The sequence below is a fragment of the Charadrius vociferus genome, unplaced genomic scaffold (genome assembly GCF_000708025.1).
Source record: "Charadrius vociferus isolate BGI_N301 unplaced genomic scaffold, ASM70802v2 scaffold158, whole genome shotgun sequence".
Taxonomy (NCBI): domain Eukaryota; kingdom Metazoa; phylum Chordata; class Aves; order Charadriiformes; family Charadriidae; genus Charadrius; species Charadrius vociferus.
In genome coordinates this window covers 4396622-4396891 of record NW_009661372.1, presented here as the reverse complement: position 1 = coordinate 4396891, position 270 = coordinate 4396622, and the positions used below count along the sequence as shown (strand labels likewise).

At 67.8% G+C, this 270-nt stretch overlaps 1 protein-coding gene across 1 annotated transcript in view; it reads left to right on the top strand.

Moving 5' to 3' along the window:
* The first annotated feature begins 13 nt into the window (after positions 1 to 13).
* KCNN2 (potassium intermediate/small conductance calcium-activated channel, subfamily N, member 2) overlaps positions 14 to 270 on the top strand; it is a 75529-nt gene continuing 75272 nt past the window's right edge. Inside the window, exon 1 of the mRNA XM_009893809.1 lies at positions 14 to 202. Coding sequence (XP_009892111.1) covers positions 143 to 202 — 60 coding nt within the window. The 5' untranslated portion in view covers positions 14 to 142. The remainder of the gene's footprint in view (positions 203 to 270) is intronic.

The following is a 270-nucleotide window of genomic DNA, read 5'->3' as shown; positions in this document are numbered from 1 at the left end:
TCTCTGGGGCTCCGTCGGCGCGAACAACGGCGGGGGCAAGTCCAGCAAGAAGAAGAACCAGAACATCGGCTACAAGCTGGGGCACCGCCGGGCGCTCTTCGAGAAGCGCAAGCGCCTCAGCGACTACGCGCTCATCTTCGGCATGTTCGGCATCGTCGTCATGGTCATCGAGACCGAGCTCTCCTGGGGCGCCTACACCAAGGTACCCGCCGCCTCACACCCGGCAGCCGGTCCGACCGCCCCGCGGAGGGGCGGCCCCGGTCCCTCAAG